General features: G+C 37.9%; 1 protein-coding gene across 1 annotated transcript in view; it reads right to left on the minus strand.

The window, feature by feature from the left end:
- Window positions 1-20,833, minus strand: part of itgbl1 (integrin, beta-like 1) — an 83,700-nt gene that overhangs the window by 19,198 nt on the left and 43,669 nt on the right. Inside the window, exon 8 of the mRNA XM_041807276.1 lies at window positions 8,133-8,249. Within this exon, the coding sequence (XP_041663210.1) occupies window positions 8,133-8,249 (117 nt within the window). The remainder of the gene's footprint in view (window positions 1-8,132; window positions 8,250-20,833) is intronic.

Genomic DNA, 20,833 nt, shown 5'->3' on the forward strand with positions numbered 1-20,833 from the left:
GAATACTTTTATATAGGGTATTTACCCGATAGATATAAAAGATGGTTTCATATGTTTACTCTTAGCAAGGCAAGAAAGAAAATATTTCTCCAAAATGTGAACTTTTCCTTTTAATAATGAGTTATGTGGAAAGAATCATTTTTTCTTGTTGATTCCTCTAAGAAAAATGGTGCAAAACTATATTCTAATCTCCACTAGCTCGAGGGAAATACCTGACAAACACTGCAGCCAAACAACAACAAACTTGAAAGGGACAGACCTGTTTACATCTATAGATAATAATTCCCTTTTTCATTCTTTATCACCTGCTGCCTCACCTTTGCTTCCTTTCTATTTTCAATCAGAGGCAGAGAAGGGGGATGCTGTATCAGGATGTTTGTGACAGGTTATAAATGAAGGTTAGCCAGCTTCTGTCTCAGGCTGGAGCGGAGTGGCAGCTATGGCGAGCCATGCATGGCTGCCTCAATCAGCTAGCCTGTGAGAGCGGTTAATTGCTTTGGAGGAACAGCAACCTCGCCCTCATTCAGTTAGTCTGCACCTGTCTTTCACAGGGAACGCGTGGTGCTGTTGCATTTAGAGAAGGTCTGTGGAGGGAAGGAGAGCTGCTGGTGGTGAATCTGGTCTTCAACCCTGCAAAGATGTGCACTGTATGCAGAGAGAGTCTGTCAGAGGTGAAGAGTTCACTGACACAGAGAAAAAGGATGGAGGAGTGTGAGTCATAGCGGGAGAGAGGGGGGAGGATCTAAACATGTAGGACTATCTATACACGCTGTTGCTGCACAGCAATTATTTATATTGAATCTGTTTTAAGATACACATCCTATATAATTTTTCCATTTGCAAAAGGAAGAAGGAATGCCTGTTTGTTTCAGTATATATTAACCTCTCAAAATTTTTGTGGGCCAACTATAAAAAGAATAAAGATACAGATGCAGCTGGACAAGGCTAAACAAAAATAAACAGTGTTAATTTTTTAGAAGTTTTAAAAATGAAAGAAAGAAAGGTCTTTTTCCATTCTAGCATACCAGCACTCTGAAGATGTGGCTACCTTATAATGAACAAGTTGTATCAAAAAAGAACTTAAGTTGATCACTATACTCTGGTGATAACATATTTAATTTTTCTTTTTTTTTTTTTTTTTTTTGATGTTAAATGGTCACAGTTAAGAATTTAAAGATTTCTTTCAACCCTGTCCATTTCTGCAGTCACATAAGTCTACAAGTTCAGTGTTCACACTTTAGTTCCAAAAGAAGATTTAACATCTCTACCATCTGTCCCATTAGCTCCAACTTTGTAAAATATTTATCTGAATTAACTTATTTCAAAGTTCAGCCCATATAGCATCTGTAAAGATGAACAAATGTAGTAGATGACCCCTGACATATTCTGTTGGGATTTTATTGGTTATAATATTTAAATATACGTTAATTATCAACAGCAGTGTATTACTTTTTGTGCAGGTATTTGGGGGCTCAGCTTTTCATGGATGAAAGTAGGTTTAGAGGAAAAGGGTTGAGAACCACTGATCTATTCCATATGAATACACTTTCAACACAGAAAAGTAAAACCAAAGGCCAGAAAGGGGCACCAGTCTCCTGCAGTGAGGATGCATCCTCCATACGGAGGTTACAGTCCTCCATGCAGGTGATCCAGGTTCAGGTCTGACCTTTAAGTCTTTTGCTGCATGTTATTCCCTTCTCTCTTTAACCAAATGCCTATGGCTTAAGTACACAAAACCCCCAAAATAAATGTTAAAAAATAAGGCCGGAAATGTTTTTCAGCCTTTTTACAGTGAGGGTACTTCTCTTGCTCTCTCCTCCTTTGGAATAAAAAAAAATGGCTTGCTGGACTGAGCTCACTGACAACTTGTGGAACTCAATTTTATGCATTAATATGTTTTTTTGTTGCCCAAAGTGAGGCCCAAACATCCAGAGGCGCAAACAGCCTGGATCTTTGTGGAGCCCCCTCACCGTAAAGCTCAGTTCTGTTTGATCCACTCCCAGAACATAGACTGAACTGTCAGCCTTACAGCATGCCTCAGCAGGTGTGTGTAACTTTGCTCAGACAAGCTCTCCCTAGACACTCGCATGAAGAATTGTCTTTGGACAGCCAAGCACACAATGAACCCGGTAATCCATTCACATAAATACTGCATCCCTCTTTAAAGCAGAAATGTACACTAGGATGCTGCAGTGCACCACTGATGCCAAATGACACTGATGAACAAAACGTCATTAAGATCTACGATAAGAGGAGGAAACTTTAAAGTACATACCTGTATGGAAACTGGGTTAAAGGAATAGTCTGGTTTTAGGTCAGTTTATGAATAAAAAAGTTTGAGTGAAAAAACATTCATGCATAAAACAAAGAAAAAGTCAGAAAACAGACTGACAAAGTGATTTCAGTAGCCCTGTATGTTAGTGAGCTGTATTTACCAAGTAATTCTAGTAATAAGAGGTAATTATCTAGTAATTTCCTCAAGAACCGGGTGGTGATTATCTACTAATAAGTTAGCATTTTTAATAGCTCTAAATATGGTAATATTAAGGATGTACTTACTCGGTAGTAATTCCTTATGATATTGTGGCAGTTCTCTGGTATTTAGGTGATATTTTACCCTAACCTTGTTACTTCCTAACCATATCCCTTACCCTCATAATAATTTTGGCTGTTCTCTGATAATAAGATGGTATTTTACCAAGTAAGTTCTGTGAAATAAGATGGTGATTTTCTATAAAAGTTGCTTGATAGTGACACATTACTGTCAAAAATCAACACAGATTTGAATTGTTTCACTGCTAAAGCCCTAAAAAGGCCTATGCATGCTTTTCTTATCAAAAGACCTTTGGATAAACTACTTAATAACTGATTTATCTTGGTTTTAGTCAATATTTGATAATCTAATTTTGGCAGCCTCAGAGCAGACAAAGCCTTGCACCCCCCTAAGATCTTTGGTGCCCCCCTGGGGGGTCCTGGACCCCATGTTGGGAACCAATGCTCTAAATTAAAGTGAGTCCTTCCTAAATAATTTTCAAGTAATTCTTAGGGTTGTGGTGAGGGGTAGGGTTTAAAGAGTTAGGGTAAATTTGCTTCAAGTTTACTGTTCATAAATGTGTGTATTTAGTATTTGTTTCACTCTTTCACAGGGGTGTAGCAGTATTTATCACGCAAATGATAATTAGATTTTAGTAGAGATTAACTTTTATCATATTGTATTGTTCTTATCTTAATGTTATGTAGAAGACCCCCCCCCCCCCCCATAAAATATTTATTTTAGGATATAAATATTGAAATTACACTTTGATATTTGCTTTGTTTGATAATATGAACCATTAAGGATTTATTTCTAATTAAGGATTAGAAATAAAGACCTGATTCAAAATAATAAGGCTCCTTCTGCAATTTTGTAAAAAACAAAAATGGGGGGGGGGGGGGGTTATTTAATGATTTAAGGCAGTATTAAATAACATCAACGGAAGTACAATGTCTGGCGTTTTTAGGAGCACAGCCATGTCTGTATCCTTGTTTGCTCCTGATATCAATTAATTTTATTTTATTTTATTATTATTTTATAATCACCTTTTTTGGTATAACGCTCCCACATAGCCAACATCTTCTCTCATTTATATGAAACACATTTTCTGATATTCATTCAACATACAGTGCATTCAGAAAGTATTCAAACCCCCTTCACTTTTCTCGTTTGTGATGTTACAGCCTGATGCTGCAATCTCATCAATCTACACTCAGTACCCCATAATGGCCAAGTGAAAACAGAATTTAGACATTCTTGCAAGTTTATGAAAAATAGAAAATTGAAATATCACACTGAAATAAGACCCTTTGCAACAACACATGGCATTTAGCTTGGGTGCTATTTCTCTGGATCTCTGAAGAACACTTTGATTGGAGTCCACCTGTGGTAAATTACACTGATTGGACATGATTTGGAAAGGTACACACCTCTCTATAAAAGGCCTCACATTTGACAATGAATATCAGAGCAAAAACCAAGCCATGAGGTTAAAGGAGCTGCCTGCAGAGCTCAGAGACAGAATTATTGAAAGGCACAGATCTGGGGAAGGCTACAAAATAATCTGCTGCTCTGAAGGGTTCCAGCACAGTGGCCTCCATAATATTCAAATGGAAGAAGTTTTAAGGCGTACTGAACTTCAACCCCAAGACTGAGATATGAACCTAACTGTGATTGTTACACCTCGACTTTTTCAGCATTTTAAGTGTAGCAAAGACAGAGGATCAGATTTCAGTCTAATTTGTCATTTGCAGTTAAATCAAACAGAGGAGACCACAAACAACACTAAAACAAAAGAGCCTACGATTGTAGAACTACATAGCAGCCTTTTCTGATTTAATAGCCTGTACAGTGAGGAGTATTTTTGCCTCATTTTCCATCTCTCATCCCCCAGCAGCTACAAACTGAAATATCAATTCCAATTCAGCCTCTAATGTCTCAGTGCAATCTATCCATTACAACGGTTTATGCCTAAATGGCTCCAATTAAGGGTACGAACTTCCCAAGACCTCAAACAGAAGCTTCAAAGGCTTGGAGCAATTTCTCTCCAATTCAGCTGAAGGGGTTTAGAGGGCTGTGCCTGTGGATATCAAAGAGAGCAGATAGGATCACACTGTATTGATCTCCAGATTCTGGCATCGTCTCAAAGTGGGTGAGTGTATGTGTGCGCATGGAGCCGTGCAAAATGTGTGAAGTTTCCTGTGGTATAATTAGGAGATAGTGCTGAGTGTGTAACCGTCTCTAAGAATGAGCAGATCGTGGTTTTGGACTCAAGGGGAGCGGGGAAGAGGGAGGAGTTTCTGGAGTGCTTTCTTCATTGTTAATTTTTAAAGTTGCTTTATTCACAAAAGTTGGTTCCTAGGAAGCGAGTTTTTTCTGTCATAGATATGCCAGAACATTGTAATGCCAGGATATCATCCTCATCAGATACTTCTATAGAAAGGATAGATAGCAGACTATTGTGGCTGATTCAATGAGAGCAGAAATCTCCAAAGTGTTTTATTTATCTTTGATTAGAGTCTAGGTCAGTGGTTTTCAAACTTTTTTCTCCCTAGGCAAACCTAAGGTTAAGCCAAAATCTCAAGGCACACCATATTCAAATCAATACAAAATAAACTTTATAAATAATGTTACAGTCAAGGTGGCCTATAAGGGGAGATAAAGGGGAGAGCTTTCTGGGGTCCAGACAACTGGGGATCATGGAGATGGCAAAAGTGGGAAAAAGGTAGCAAAAATGGGTTAAAGGTGATGACAAAACATGGCAAAATTGGGCAAAATGTTGCTAAACAAAGTCAGAAATGGGCAAAAATTTGTCAAAAGTGGCCAACCAATGGGTTGAAATTGGCCAAAACTTGTTAAAAGTGTCAAAATAGTGGCAAAAATGGGTTATAATTGGCCTAAAAGGATTAACAGTGTAAAAAGGTGGTAAAAATGGGATAAAAGTGATAAGAAAAAAGGGCAAAAGTGGGAGAAAAAATGTGTCAAAATAGATCACAAGTGGCAGAAAAGTGGCAAAAAGGGTTAAAGTTACTAAAAGGTGGTAAAAAGGGGTTAAAATTGATGGGAGAAAATGGCAAAAAATGGCCAAACAACAGCAAAATTGTGAAAAAAGTGGCAAAAAGGTAGCAAAAATGGGTTAAATGTGGTAAAAAGTTCCAAAAAAGTTGCAAAAATGGGTCAAAAGTTGTAATAAGAAGTGGCAAAAAAAGCAGTCAAAAGAAGTGGCAAACATGTATAGAAAAATTGTTTAACTTGGATAAAAATAGCAAGAATTAGTAACTTTAACACCAGGTTAACCCAATAGTAGTTTGCCATGCTTTTCAGCTCTTAATGAGGTAACTGTTAGCCAGGATGCCAGCACCAATGCTACTGATCCAACACACATACACTGATATCATCAATAAAACCCAACTGGGGTGGTCCCATTATCTGGGACTTTTACAGGGGTCCAGATCTGTGGGCAGGCCTGGTTACAGTTCTTACCATAAAGTAGTACTAATATCATATGGTACAAATTTCCACGGCACACCTAGACTTGCCTTAAGGCACACTAGTGTGCCTTGGCACACCATTTGAGAACCACTGGTCTAGGTGATAGATCTTTCTCAGTGAAATGCTCCTTGGGATGTGTAGTTAACTTCTTCTTTCAGTGATGCTCTCTGTCTTGTTTAACCTTGAAAAGTGTCCATTACACTAGGCTGAAGGCAAGAACAATTTCATATTCTTGACCTTTAACAACACGTCTCCTCTGCTCATTTATGAGTCTCTAATTGCCAGCTTTAGAATTGGACCTCTTCTGTCTGCATGTCAGTAGACATAAGCCAAAGAAATAAAGTAAGTAGTAGGTTAAATTGTGGAAAAATGATCAGAATAGGGGCCCAGGTTTTTTCCAATCTGTGTATTTGCTCAGTAAAAGAGGGAGTGTCCTTGATGCACTGGTCGCTGGTTCTAATCCCTATCTGTGACCATTTGGTCCACATCATCCCTACTCACTCTTCCCCACTTTACCTGTCCTTATTCAGCTAACCCGTCTAATTTAAAATGATCATAAAATGTTGAAAACCGACTACCACAGTCTTGGCTTGGTCTTAATGGTCGTTAAAGTTTGCTTGTTCAGATGTGACTAGAACGAATAAGCTACTTTGGTTAGCTGTTAGCTACATGCTCAATCTATTGCAGTTGCTATTTAGGTCCATCTCCCATCATGTCAGTTTGTCTCAGTTTGGTTTCATGCTTACTATCATTGCCATGGCGGTGTTTTTGTTTACTTCCTCCTTCAGTCAGCTTGATTCCTGATTGGTTATAGCTCCTTTCAATGGTAGGCTGTCCTCAGTGCTCACCGAACACGACAGGATTTTTGTTGTAAATATTGAACATGTTTGATAATTATGATCTCAAGTCGGAGCACCTCTGATCAGGTCGGAGAAGGGAAAATTCCCTTGTGACACACGACACTCCACAGGATAATCTGGAGAGATATTCCTTAGGATCATCTGATATTTGGGGCTTTGATGACTTTGGTTGGAAGGAGGGATTCAGGCCGACAATTGGCACGATTATCGCGTAGTGTTAGGCACCACTGTCTCCCTTTAGAAAAAAACTACATAAGGTCTGTGAGTGAGGAAAAAAGATACTGAAGATCCCCCCCAGTTTAAGAGAAAAGAGATACATTGCTACCTTTCTGTCTTAAATCAGTGCCTCTTTACAGTGTTTTCACAACACAATCTAACTTGTGGCCCCCCTTTTTGATCTTTTGCGACTCCATAGTGGCCCAGATTCCAGGTTGGGAACCAATGCTAAAGAACACTCCCAACACTAAATCTTCCTTACTTCTTTTTCTTTGTCAATGTCAATGTCAAGGGACAGAGAGGTAAAAAGAGGCAGTGTGATGAGGTAAAACTCATGCGTTGCGATGCTGTGCTCATGGGTATTGCATGGAAACATTGTAACCCCTAAATTCCACCAGATACATGTTCGGTCCATCTCAGTCTGTCATGGCAACGGAGCAAATAGGTTTCAGTTTTAGCCAATGAGAGTGCTTCCACCAGCGCCTCTGCTGCGTTGTGTCTCTGCTCCATCATGGCTCCAGTCGCCTGAAGCCCTCTGCAGCAGATATGATAGACTTCTATTTTTTGCTTGATGGCGGACCACTGCACATCAATTCAGCACGCAGAAGATCACAGGAGGTTTTGCAAAGGCAAAACAAAATATCCAGTTAAATTTCAGAATAAAGTACTCTGCCAGATCATATTTCACTTTACTACATGGACAAAAGGTCACACTAGGGCACAGCTGAGTACTGAGTCACACAGTTCTTCACTACCAAAAAATCTAGTTGAAAAAACACAGTGCAATTTTTGTTGCTCCAGTAATCAGATGCTTGGTAGTTTAAGTGAACTGGGCTGAGGTGATATGAGGCACGTTGTGGAGCGGCACTGTAGAAGACTGTTGCTCCAGCAGAGACTCCATCAGAGACTGACGCCACAAACGGGGCACGCCAGCGACAGGTCCATACATTCTGAACAGTAACCGGGTAGACTTTACATTAGTTTTACTTTTATTTCGTAAACACAGATGCTTGTTAGTTGTGTGGTCTCACCTCCACAGACCTCCCCACTGATGTCCTCACACTGTCGGTCGTCACACTCACAGTTTTTGCCGTGGACTCGATCGTCCCCTGGAGGGTGGCAGGTACACTGTCCACATCGACACTGACCTACAAACAGACACATGTGTAACATGAGAGCAGTATTTTGTTTTGAGCTTTACTGGAGAGCAAACTCTACTCCCCTTAAGTGTGTCATTCACCTCTTTTTCAGCCCGTTACTCAGTCATTTGCATCCTTACAGTAGATGTGAAGAATTCAAACTCAGTCTGCCTGACAACACTCCCTCCAGCCTCATGGGGGGAATCTTCTATATAAACCTCATTCTAATAAACACACACATGGGTAATACACACTCACACACACCTTGAGATGTTGTGATCCCACTTCAATCAGCGAGCTGCTTGTGAAGGAGGCCACGGGGGAACTCAGTGAGTGAACACGCTGGCTAATGGTGAAACTCATTAGAAAAACATCATCTATTCTCAACTATCATTTGAGGTGTGCAGCTTCTCTGCTCATTGATCATTTGAGCTGGTTATTCACAGATATGTTAATAATGGGTGGAGTGGAGACAGAAAAAAACAGGATTAGGCAGAGAAATTTCTCTTCTTGAAGCCAGAGTTAGTTTATTGTTAATTATTGTGCAGATGTTGTATGCATACACATGTTTTCCTGACAGTTTCTTAAAATGAGTAAGCTGTTTGTTGATTAATTTTGCAGCAGCAAGGTTACAGAAGGTCATGTGTAACCAGTTTCAACACTTAAGGACTTTTAGAACTGAATCATAGATGATTTTAAAAAATGGACAAAACATAAGGTCCCTGGAAGTGAAGCCAAAGCATTTGGAGCTCCCCCTGCTGACTGGCTGCAGTATTAGCCATAAATCCCACTTCCTCCATGTTAACAGATGGCACATGAGTCAAATTCAATATAAAATACAAGACCAAGAACATTTTTCTAACCTGTTTTCTGTTTTCAGACATACTGGGGGTTTCTTCTTTATTTTTAGGCCACCTCTGACCAAGACCTAGGTTTATCTCTGCTAACACTGGAGGAGGTACTTTTCCCAGGAGGTGCTACTTGGTGCATTCTTTCCCCTCTTCTTCTCTATAGAGTGGTACACAAAACGAGTCCTAAAAAGCAGAAGCAAGCCAGCATTTTAGCACTTGAGGTTACCTCGTCTGAAATTCTATCAGGCTTTTTAATTTTACATCTTTTTGTGTCTTTATGTAGGCGGTTGCTAGAGGGCAGCCAACTAGGACTACAGCGTTTTAATACATCATCATGCTGTGGGCGACAACAGAGCCTGCACTCATCCTTGCACGAGACACACAGGTGATGCCGCTAAATTCAGTCGGCTGTGTTTTAGCTCAATATAGCATGACAGCTTTTTAATTTTTAATTTCTTTTTGATTTCATTTTATCTAAATTTCAAATGTCAAACATCATTTTTCAATGTACACCCCTTTAGGTCCAAACTAACAATGTGAAAAAACCTAATCTAACAACACAAACATACAACAGGTTAGGGCAACACACGTGTGGCAGAGAACCAGGGGAATTACAAAACAGATTGACGTTTCTTTCTTAACTAAAATCTGCTCTATGTGGTTTTATAACCTCAATCCAGCCTCTCCAACAGTCCTCAAACACATCACTCTTTAGTCTCAAAGTAAATATAATTTTTCTATTACAAAGATATTGTACATTACATTAAACCAGGCTGTAGATGAAGGTGGTCTCTGGCACAGACACTTTATTATAGCTTTCTTACCGGCAACCAACATGACTCTGTACATGTATGCTTTAGAACAGGGGTGTCACACTCAATCACAGCAGGGGCCGGATTCTGAATTTAGGATTAACCTGAGAGCCTAACAGGGTCAACATTTAACTGTCAACCTAATTTTCACTAGTAATGAATTATGGGGAGAAATAACTTAATGATGAATGATTTTGGGACTTAAAATGTCAAAATGATAAATTTAAAGGCTCAAAATCTGAGATTAAAGTCAACTTATAAGTTCAAAAGGCCTAAACATGAATTTCAAGTCAAAATAATGTTTCATAAGGCAGTTATATGAGATATAAATTACAAATCATGAGTTTAAATGGTCAAATATGATTTTCAATTTTTAAATTATGAGTCCAAAAGATATGAGATAAAGTTTGAAATAATGAGCTTTAAAGGTCAAAATATGACATAAAAGTCAAAATCATGAGTTTTAAAAGTTAAAAAAAGTTTTAAATTGTGAGTCTAAACGTTCAAAATATGGGATCAAAAGTCAAAATTATTAATTGAAAATGTTAAAATATGAGATAAAACACAATGATAAGTTTAAATTTAAAGATGCAAAATTGAAAATATGAAATGAAAACACAAAATGATCTTTTTTCCACATTACAGACTCTAATTATTTTCACTTTTTTTTTTTTCAGATTTCTCTGACTTAACAAGGATTTTAAATCATCAAGGTTAAGTTTGCAATTTTAAACAGCAGGAAGCTAAGACAGGATGGAATGTTTAACTTTTACCTTCTCAGCACTCAAATACGCTAGATTAAGAATGACACAATAATTATAACTTTTAATTATTTTTTTAAGCATTTCGTCAATCTAACACTTGTATACAATAACATAATATGCACAAAAACACAACATACATATGGTCAATTTAAACTTGCAGTGTTTGATCTTAGCTACAACATGTTAAATTATGAATATAAAAGGATAAAGTATAGGATTTTTACATTAGACTCTTGTTTAGGTGCTTAGTTTGACACATCTGTGGCAACAGGTTTGATTGAAACACCTGAATTCAATAATGAACAGGTGTGACCAAATGCTTGTGTTTGAGTTTTTACTCTTAACACCTTAAAAAGAGCCAAACATTAACAGAATCCAAGGCATTATCACATAATGTGATTTGCCTCATGTGCTCTCTACTGTAATTGTCTAAAATGCTCTTATCCAGTAATGCTGCAGACACCCAGAAGGGCTGCAAACAGGTGAGCTGCACACCGTGAAAAATAATTGCACAAAGGGAATTTCCCAGCTCAGTGAAGACAGATGGTTAAAACGCAGCACACTGAGTGCCTCTCTCTCTCTTTTTCCTGCTGTTTTTATGGAGCAGGGTATCTCCTTTTTGCACAATCATTATTCACTCTGAGTGTTTTCCCTCTTTGCTGCCTTGTAGGGTACATTTATTTGTTCAGTGCCACTAAATAACACCTAAAACATATCCATAATGTGTCTGCACCTGCCTTATCTTTTTATGACTCATAGAGTGGAATTAGAGCCGATAAATAGTACTGGATGTGAAATTACAAGATGTCATTTAATGTGCTGCCCGTGTCACGTCACTGTCACTTTTATGACCACACTTTCTCTCCTCCTTCCACACCGTACTACCATCTGCTCCAGGGACTCAGTTACCCCAGCAACCAGTGATGTCATAACGCCGTGCCTTATCGATTATCGCTCTGGTCGTCAAGCTGTCTACACCAGGGCGTGTATCTGTGTTGGTGTATGTTGATGTTTAATCTGTCACCCTGTCTGAGGTGAACAACAACTTAATGACAGATTTGTAACAGCACACTGAGACATAGTTGATCTATTTTCATAAAGCTGGAGACAAATCTATGAATAAAAACAGGGGACAGGTGAAGGTGAAGTCCTTTTTCTCAGTTTTGCTGAGAATAAGAGCAAGCTCACTGATGCATTAGTCCAGTTCAAACTGGAAAGGGGCTCTAGGAAGAAAAGGACATTGTTAAATAGATGAATACTTAATCAGTGAGAGGTAGGGTCGGCTTGAGTAATGGTCAATCAAGTGAGCTTGTCTCATTCCTCTTAAGAGCAGCAGACAGCTTCTTAAAGGGCCGACATCCATGCAAGCCTCTCCCTAGGGAAAATCACTGCTCTGCATGAGATTCCCACTGCATCCATGCAATATAATGTCACTTTTTTAACACAAAGACAGAGAAATGATATGAAAATGTGCAAAAAAATATAAATGCAACAGAAGTGGAAGGCTGAAAAATTCAATGTCCTCTTTAGACTCGACCTTTTGCTAGGAATATATTCTCAGTTGTTCCTACTTATTTAGGATAAGTTGGGCCTGATTAATTAAATCCTAAATAAGAATTTATGGAAATTTTCTTTTCCAAAGTCCACACAAATGACCTAAAATTTACCTTAAAGTTCTTTGAAAATTGCTACACATATTTTCAATGTATCCTATAAAAATGTAACCCAAAATTTCTTTAAATAGTCCCCACATTTTTCAGTAAAACTTCATAAAGCCTAAACACTCAAATAAAAGTCCCTCAAAAATCAAATAAAAATTCCTGAAAATTTTCAAGCGATTTCCCCCAAATTCTTGACAAATTCCCCCAAATTTACAAATACATTTCCCCAAATTCCACAAAACAGTAGCTCAAAGATACGACTGTTATTGTTCAAACTGATAAACTTTATTGTTTTTTTTTTCTTTTAAATGTACACAAATTACGATTGGATACCTGCAACATGTTCCAAAAAGTTGGGACAGGGACAAGGCAGGCATTAAATTCAGAATGTGCATGTCTATAGAAATAAATGTATCATCTTAAACATTAAATATCTAGTCTTTGTGCATTAACCAGTTGAATATAGGTTAGAAAATGATTTTAAAATGACTGTATTTGTTTAAATTCACAATTTACACATGATCTTACCTTTTTTGGAATTTCTGTTTGAAAGAGATGATTAAATAATTCATTGAAAAATAATTTTTCAATGACAGGTCTTGATTTGTGATTTTTCTCACTCAATAAATAATCATGTAGTGCACCTGTTCTTCTTCTGCTGAACAACAATCTCAATGACTCAATTAAAAAAAAATCATTTTTGCTGCAGCATCAAAGCTCAATATATTCACTATTTACTGCAAAACAAAAGCTGCCTCTGATTAAACCTGGATTTAAAAATATGTGACAAAGACACTATTTAACTCTTTTGGCTGTTCGAAATCCACTCTGGCCTTTTTTATCTCCAAAGCTTGTCTGATTTTTTGGACATGATTTTATTGTCAGTTCTGTGACAGCTGGAATCCATCCACCGCTACACCAGTTTAATAACCCCCTCCACGCTGAGTGAGATGCTGGGGTGTGAATAAAAGCAGTCCATTAGAGCCCAAAAGTGAGGTCCTTATCAAACAGGTGTTCTGTCACTTTCAGAAGTGTTTTATTAGTGCAATAGTGACTGAAAACTCATAAAATCAAATGGACACTATCCCCTGTATGAACCCCATACAGAAGCAGAGTCAAGGAACACCGATGAGATCCAAAATCCCAGATCAGACCAAGGATTTGTGACCACAGACATTTTCCTGGGTAAATGTCAACTGTAACACGGACAGTGCTTAAAACTGCGTTCAGGTCCGTGTAGCTTCATTATGATCATGTCTATAATCCTAAATGCGCTTAGAAACTGTTGTTAAATCTACCCTCCACTGGTTTTATCCCTCAAACCACTCACCAGTAAGGTTTAATAAGCCTCAAGGTATAACGTCAGCAGGGTTATCCCAGCTCAGGTTATGAGAGAGTTATTTTTTCCAAGAGAAAGCCTGTGGGTGTATGGACTGTGAAAGACATTTGAGTTCACTGGAGGGTCAGCATCAAATAAATGATGCAACAGAAGAGCATTGTGGGAAGTGTAGTAACCAGTGTCTTTACGCACAGAGACCAAATAAAACAAAGAAAAAGTACAACACTTAATGTTCATGCCACTATTACTGGCATTAAGTTTTTTGTAATCAACTTAACAAAATCTTTTACTTTTTTTTTCATCCTAAGGAATATTTCACCAAAGGCAAGTGGTTGCTATGGGAACAAAGTTATTTGATAATGGGAGAATGGATGCCGCAAGATGGCTGGATCTCCTCCTGGCTTTCTATGTGGAAATGCTAATATAATACTATTTCTTTGGGTTTTAACAGTACATAGACAAACAAGAGACATGATGGTAAAGTTGGGTACATTAATTAACACTTGCCACAGCTCTTTTTAGTCCCATTTATGGCTAAACTGTAATTTTCATATACACCGACCGCTCCATTCTCCACAGCGTTAAAGTTTTGCTGCGACTGTAGGTGAGCGACTTTACCCACTAGAAGCATGTCTAGAGGGCTGTGCTGCCCTGATCCCTTGAGAGAAGAAGGCAGAGATCACAGGGGAACTGCTCACGCAGGAAATAGTATGTCAACACAACAGCAGATTATTTGCTTTTGTAGGGTTGATTTGCTGTTCATTTTGATATGATTTCATGATTTTACTGCTTCCACAATGGTTGAGAAAATTATAAAGTTAAAGGTTTATGTCTGTTACAGATAATCTGTGGTTTCATGTAGAATGATGTGCCTTTTTTGCCTCAAAAGTTTACTTTTCCTCATCAATGGCATCATAAGCTGCATTTCCATTACCCCTTAGAAATATGCAAAATCTAAATAGCGCTATAAAAAATTTGTAATGGACCTAAATTTCAAAACCTCGTAAATATCGTTAAAACATTTTTATGCTCTCAGGAGGGTTTTCAGACCTTTCGATATAGAAATACATAGCAAAAGTGCAGTGGAAACAATTTTTCTGCATTTACAAGTCACAGGACATAACGTATGGTGTCACATGACCAGTTCACTCTGAGATGACATGGCGCGGTATGTGGCTTTTGCCATACACATGGACTTTGCCTCTGAACTATCATCCATTGCCTTCATATTTTGTTCAAATTGTCAGGGCAACCACTGTAGATGTAATCCTAACCGTACCAACACCCAACAGGTTTTGAGCGTCCAGTTTCCTCGCAGCAGAGTGTCACGAGATGAAATTTTACGATAATTGCGAGGTTCAAGCCCAAAACTCCCTACAATGGAAAGACATTCAAAGCGCAATTGTACTTAGTCAATATTTAAGAGATATTGCTTTTTTTCTTTTTTTTTTTTTTTCTGGTGAAAATCTGTAATGGAAACCCAGCTGCTGTAGCTCCGAGACCTACTAAACTAAATAACTTTTTGGTGCTGCAGGATGAGACGTAATGTAGATATAGTGATGATTTATGATTGGGGTCCATGCTTTGTTTAGTGGTGCTTAGTGGTGCTTCAGGGATGTGCCGGAGCCAGACTGGACAGTGGGATTCCTCAATTGACTCGTTAGGAAGCAATTTGCTACATAGTACAATTTGCTGCGGTGCCACCGTTGTATGTGGAAATTGGGCGTAAAGATTTGGGTCCATGGGCATTCATCTGGGCAAAAGCCAAAAGAAGGTGTTTGGGATAGAATGAACTAAAAAAAAAAAAACTTGAAAAAAGAAAAAAACTAAGAGGGTAACAAAATAAGTGACCTATAGGCGTATGTCGCTGCCTTGGAGTAAACTGCAGTCTTGTTCATGCATTATTCTTCACTATCACTGTAGCCTGATGGTAAAATAAAGTCTTGCCTGATCAAAGAAGAGCAAAAACATCCGTTCCATCAAGAAGAGCTTTCAGTGTGGTCTTTTGATATTCTTCTTTTGATAAAACTGCAACTATAACAGCATTTTTGCTAATCTCTTCATCGACAACCATTGTCTACAGGCTTGCAGTTGCTCCAGCTAAAACACACCTGAATCCACTCCCTTGTTTTCCTTTGCCAGATGGATTTGCCCGACAGACAATAAACTTGGTCAATCTATTCGTTTTGCAAGGTTGATCAAACACTTCACAACTCATGACTTGGACTCTTTTTTAATAATCAATGAAGCAGAGTGTTAGTTCATGCAGGATACTGTAGTCATACGCCCGGCCGTGATCAGCTGACAGCCAGCTGTTCCCAATTATCTCCTCCCAACTCTCACAGCCAATCACAGCTCTTTCTCTCACCACAGTGGTGTATTTAGATATGACATACTTCTCACTAATCCCAGCTTGCATTAATGCTGAAGCAACATGCTGCTACTGCTGGCAAAGCTTAACTTCCTCCACCCCAGCCTCCTCCTTTATGGCATAAAGCATGTTGCACCCTTGTATTGAGATTTATGCAACTATGTATTAATTGCTTTTGAACTAATGTTATCATATTCAGTACACAATGCCATAAATGTATCCATCCATATGGGTGCTTCTAGCTATGAGATCCCTGGAAAGCCAAAGCATGCTGCTTGACTAACCCAGGAAGCATATTTTGAGCTGAGCTTTCCTTGCCAACTAAAACTTTAAATCTATTTTGCAATAAAATGGTAAAATGTATGACAAGAGCGTTCCTGACTCAACCACATTTTATGGCACTGTTAAAAATAAAGATTTTACCCCCTACTTTTGATTTTTTTCAAACAGTCCCCTTCAGGTCAATAGCAAAATAAAAACTGAGGACTGTCCCTTTAAAGTTGGGTATTCCAGTAAAACAATGCAAAAAAGGTGTGTACAAGTCATGAAATATTAAGAATCACACCCAGTTGATGTCTACTATGGGCCACGCTTCAGCAAGCAGAGATAGGAATCCCGAGAATCAGCAGAAAGATGTTGAAAGCAGGTGTTTCCTCGAGGAAATACCATGGTACAAAGAATGTGCTATCCACCAGCATCTTTGCCTCCACCTCTCAGGAAAGAAAAGCTCTGAAGCCGCTGTTTCAAATTTCAAGGCTTTTCTGCTCAAGCTGCCATCTGTACCAGCCGCATTCATCCATGCCTAAGTGATTTTCTTCGTCTGTCTCCTTCACTTTCTCTCTCTCCCCGTCTTACTCGCCCACCCTGCTTCCTGTCTTCCCTTGTTGTCGTTCTCTCAAACCTTCACTCTGTCCTTTTTTCTTCTCCAACACGTCATTTTCAAGGCTTACATTAAACCCTGTTACAACCATTTGTTTCCAACCATTAAGATCATCCAGACACTAATCCCAATAGGCATTCAGAGGAAAAAGCCTTTAAGTAAATAAACAACATATTTACTCACAAACCCTCCTGAACACTCAGGTATGCATGGACACACTTTGACTTATCCTCCTTCTACCTGGATACAAAGCTGGTGAACAGTGTGATGAACAGCAGAGGTGAATTTTTAGACTGTAAGGAGGTAAAGCTATTCTGAAGCTCTAGTCATTTGAAAGAAGGCAGGTTTAAGACATTTGTGATGTGTGCTGAATTGATTTTAGCAACCTTCAAATAGTCTTTCATTTAAAATAGCTGTAGATTTTATAAATAATATTCAATTAATGTCTATGCAAAGGAATTGTTCCCTCTATACTGCTCAGTGTGGTGTAAATGCACACGTAAACTGCCACTGAATTTACTAGATGGTGAAAAAATACAATGCAATTTCCAAGAGGAATAATTCATAGATATATTCTTTGGTTTATTGCACATGGTAATTTGAAGTTCCATTCTGTCGCAGCAGAAGCAGATAATATTAAGGTATTGCGGGATGAAATAAAGCTAATTAACTCACAAGCACACATTAATTTTTACATTTTCATTACATGAGGAGGGACCACCATGCCTACACAACCTTGATATTGTGATACTGCTTTAAGCTTATATCTACCAAAGAATATTAAGGAATAGATGCAATATGAATAACTGAAGTCAGGTTGATTTGTATTTGTATTTTATGCTATTATACCGTACCATACCGTACTGTCATATTGTATCAAAATTTATCACACCGTATCGTATCGTACTGTATCAAATCCTGTCATATCAAATTGCTACATATTGTACAGTAGAGCATATAATTGTTCTGTACTGAAGCGTATCCTATTGTTTTGTATGGTATCAGATAGATAGATAGATAGATAGATAGATAGATAGATAGATAGATAGATAGATAGATAGATAGATAGATAGAAACTTTATTAATCCTTTGCAGGAAATTTCTTTGTTACAGCAGCAAAACATTCAGACAGCCCATCATCACAGAAACACACATGAATACACATGATTGACTTTCAGTATGATTACCCTTAAAAAACAGATTTCTGCCATTAACCTTGCTTGAGTGGTGATTTTATAAATATATTTATAAATATACATACACACACATATACATACACACATGCATCCATGCATACATGCCAACACAAGCACATACCTGTATACACCTCATAATAAAATCCCACAGTGCAAAAAGTGCGGTGAACAAAGAGAGCTATCTGTAATAAAAATTACCATAAAAAAGTACCATATCCTATTGTTATGCATTGTATTGTATGGCATTTTATAGTGTCATATTGTATCCTATTGTACTGTACAGTACCATAGTGTTTTATCACATTGTACCGTAACAGATCTTGCCAAGTTATACTGTCATATTGTATTGTAATGCGTATTATAGTCTCGTACTGTTCCGTGCTCTATAGTGCCATATTGAATTGTATGGTATCAAGTCAGATCGTATCCTATCCCATTGTAAAGTACAGTATTGTACCGTATCTTCTTGTATCTTATCATATCGTACTGGATTGTATTGTACTGGATGGTATCATATCATATCATATTGTATTTCTCAGATCATTTAGTGCTGTATCATATATTTAGTTTGTCATAATGTCCTGGATTAATTTGTATTGCATTGCATCATGTTATTTCTTTTTATATGATATTGCATGATCATGAATTGTATCATGTCTTTTTTTTTGTTTTTTTTGGATATTGGTTTTCTAATATCTTGTCAGTTTTATAGTATTATATCATTACATCTTAGTTTCCTGTTGTGATTAAGATTATCATATTTTATAATATGATTGTATGGTATCATAAGTATACAATACAATACAATACAACAACTTTATTTATCCCCAAAGGGAAATTCATTTGTCTGTAGTCTCATCTGTTTATGGTAGAATTATACAGTTTTATTAATATAGTAATAAATAAATAATAATAAAATATAAAAGTAAATATTAATGATAAATAATAGTAATACTATAATAATAGTAAATAATAATAAAAGTAAATAATAGTCTTAAGTATTTTGTGGTAAATAGCTTTACATCGTATTGTATCTCATTGTACTAGCATTAGTTTACAGCTGTCTTATCATATGGTATAGTTTTGTTTCATATCGTATGGTATTGTATCGTACAGCAATGTTGCGGTTTACGTATGGGAGCATTATAGACCATATTTCCGTCTAGTGGCATTGATAATCTTGACTTCTTCAGGCAGATGTTACTGGTAGCAGCAGCCCTAACAGATGTGTTTATGTGTTCTATCCAAGAGGAAGCTTCCTTTACATTGGTGTAAAGGATACCACTGTCCACTAACATAACTTGCAGAAGACTACAGTCCACACATCCTCTCCTTTCATTTTGAACAAAGCAGCGGCTTAAAGGCAGTGGCTTCCCCAGAGACTTCCCCCACAGTCAAATGAAACAGGAAATCAATGACTCACATTAACCCCTTATAAATCTGCAGAGCCCTGAGACCCAGCAGGTTGTGCTTCCTCTTGTATCGCCCACTGCAGATTATATTATTAAGTTGAATCACTGTGAGACTATCAGTATAAAGCAGGCTTTACTGTACCTTTCCTTATTGTTTCCTAATCCTTTAGTACAGGACACTAAACAATGGCCCATACAAAACTGTACGGCTGATAGATTAGGGCTGCTGCGTCAGTGCAGCGAACAAGTACAAGCAATACCTCTGAGGAATTGTGGGCTGCATAACTACTGGACGATTTATCTTATTAATAAATGGCTATATAGAACTGTAGAACAATGCAAGGTGTCAGTCTAAGAAGAATGTTAACATGAGGATTGTGCATTGTTAGCTGTGGATGTTGGCACAGTATCTACTGTGCATGTCAAAGATATGTCTTATGGTTTCTGCTGCCTTTACTGCAGTCTGACAGTTAAATGGATGAATCGACTTCAGGCTCAACTAGTTTTATAGTAAGTCGTCATACATAATATGACGGGAAAATCTTTTCTTCAATCAATTTTCCTTTTTTTCATAAGAAAGAATGCAACACGTAGTGAAAACAGCGCTTTCAAAGCTTTCTTTTTTCAAGGTCATTGCTTTTGAATTTTAAGATGATAAGAGTTATATTATTTTAGAGACCATCACACCCTTTTATGCCATAGAAAATAAGCTCTAAACATATGTAAGGTAGATTTTTAAGCCTTGCAGTTACATAACAGCCCCCCTCTTAATTAATGATTTATTGAAAACTCCCTTGTGGTCTGTTATATCTGTAGGTGAAGTACTGGCACAAAGCAATGGATAAGTGATCTTCCAATCTGACACAGTGATCATCATAACAGCTTATGTAGCCTGGCCTCATCTTAAGACAGAATTTTGTACTTGGAAATCCCATTCCTATATGCAGACACAACATCTGTTTCGAAAAAGTGGTGTATTTCTAGTGCTTAGCACCATGTACAGTACTATGTAGATCTTTAAGGCATGTTTGGGCCAAAACTGAGGCTGAATTAAGGCTTAGATGTGGTGAGTAAGCCACAGGAGGATTGATACAACCCCAGCAGTGCCCTGGATGTCCTTGGATAAACCAGGGGCATGGGAAAATAATGTGTTGGAAAAATAAGAAAGTCCACACCTTTAGGGCGGAGTAAGGGGTGGATGTAGTGAGTGAACACAGCCTAGGGTACCATCCGGGCAGGTAGTGTGTTGCCCGGAGCTCAGGTCATGCTATGGATGTCCAAAGGACCTGAAAACCAGGGGTGAAAAG

This window comes from Cheilinus undulatus, linkage group 15 (assembly GCF_018320785.1).
Source record: "Cheilinus undulatus linkage group 15, ASM1832078v1, whole genome shotgun sequence".
Lineage (NCBI taxonomy): Eukaryota > Metazoa > Chordata > Actinopteri > Labriformes > Labridae > Cheilinus > Cheilinus undulatus.